Here is a 1,561-nt window from a genome sequence, read left to right as displayed (position 1 = left end):
ATAGCCGACAACCTCGCTAATCAAGCCAGACTCCAAACCGACCCAATGCAAATAGCACCCTCTCGAAGGGATGCTTCGAAAATAACCTCCGAAAACATTTCCAATCACTGGCAACGTGAATGGAACAAAAGCACCCGATCTCTCAGATACATTAAAACATCCATCCTCCCCTGGACGGACAACACCTCCAGCCAACACCAAAAAGTCCTATCTCGGCTGAGAATAGGACACACCAGACTAACACATTCACATCTATTAGGCCCAGCTCCATCCAGTAAGCCTCTATGTCAGTTCTGCGGAACTGACATTACAGTAACCCATTTACTTGTGGACTGCTATGGATACTCCACAGAAAGATCCATTTGTAAAATAGACCAGGACATATCCCAAATCCTCTCCAACCATCCCAACCAGGAACGCAAACTACTAAATTTCCTCAGAAGAACCGGATTATACACCCAAATCTGAATACTTTCAGATAAACTTCAACCAGCAACAACTTCAAGGACAGACTACAATAGCCAACTAAGAGACGAATGAAGCCCCGTGCTCAAAGTCTCTATAATAACACAACAACAACATCAGTCGAGTCACGATCAGAGTCGAATAAAGATGTAACAAGTACAGAACATAACAACTGGTGTCAGAAGTGGGATCCAGAAAAAAGATGTTGCAACCTACGCCAGAATTAATGGACGCCCTCTCGGGGCTCATCGCTCAAGCCATTAAAGCGTCGATCGGAGACGCGTTTACGCCGGCCGCCCAGGGTCAACAGGGAAACTTCAACACACCAAGGGTACCCGCATTCACAATGCCCGAATGCCACCCCTCTGACGAAGCACCGGTCGCCGACTACTTCAACCGCTTCGATTGCGCGCTCCACCTGAGTCAGGTGCCATGCGTGTCAATTGAAAGGGCACATCGCTAGGGTCTGCAAGTCAGTGAAGCCCGGTGGTGCCTACCAGATTGAGGACGACCACACAGACATCGACGTAGAATCCACACCAGCACCATTCGCGGAGAACCCTGTGGCATCGTCGCCGAGCGCACCTTAAGGAGCATTAAGAAAAAAATACCAGCTCCTACCAGTGAACCGACATCTTCTTCAACAACAACCGAGGCGCTGACCGAAAGCACCACCTCTAGCTCGAGTGAACCGACATCTTCGTCAACAACAACCGAGGCGCTGACCGAAAGCACTACCTCTAGCTCGAGTGAACCGACATCTTCGTCAACAACAACCGAGGCGCTGACCGAAAGCACCACCTCTAGCTCGAGTGAACCGACATCTTCGTCATCAACAACCGAGGCGCTGACCGAAAGCACCACCACTAGCTCGAGTGAACCGACATCTTCGTCATCAACAACCGAGGCGCTGACCGAGAAGCACCACCTCTAGCTCGAGTGAACCGACATCTTCGTCAACAACAACCGAGAGCACCACCTCTAGCTCGAGCAAACCGACATCTTCGTCAACAACAACCGAGGCGCTGACCGAAAGCACTACCTCTAGTTCGAGTGAACCGACATCTTCGTCATCAACAACCGAGGCGCTGACCGA

General features: G+C 50.4%; 1 protein-coding gene across 1 annotated transcript; it reads left to right on the top strand.

The window, feature by feature from the left end:
- Nucleotides 1–691: 691 nt before the first annotated feature.
- On the top strand, nucleotides 692–1,399 carry LOC131214472 (uncharacterized). The gene is made up of 2 exons (XM_058208840.1): nucleotides 692–796; nucleotides 1,121–1,399. Exons 1-2 carry the CDS (start codon nucleotides 692–694, stop codon nucleotides 1,397–1,399), a joined length of 384 nt encoding a protein of 127 aa, XP_058064823.1.
- The last annotated feature ends 162 nt before the right edge of the window (nucleotides 1,400–1,561 follow it).

The sequence above is a fragment of the Anopheles bellator genome, unplaced genomic scaffold (assembly GCF_943735745.2).
Source record: "Anopheles bellator unplaced genomic scaffold, idAnoBellAS_SP24_06.2 scaffold01022_ctg1, whole genome shotgun sequence".
NCBI lineage: Eukaryota > Metazoa > Arthropoda > Insecta > Diptera > Culicidae > Anopheles > Anopheles bellator.
This window is presented reverse-complemented; position numbering and strand designations above follow the sequence as displayed.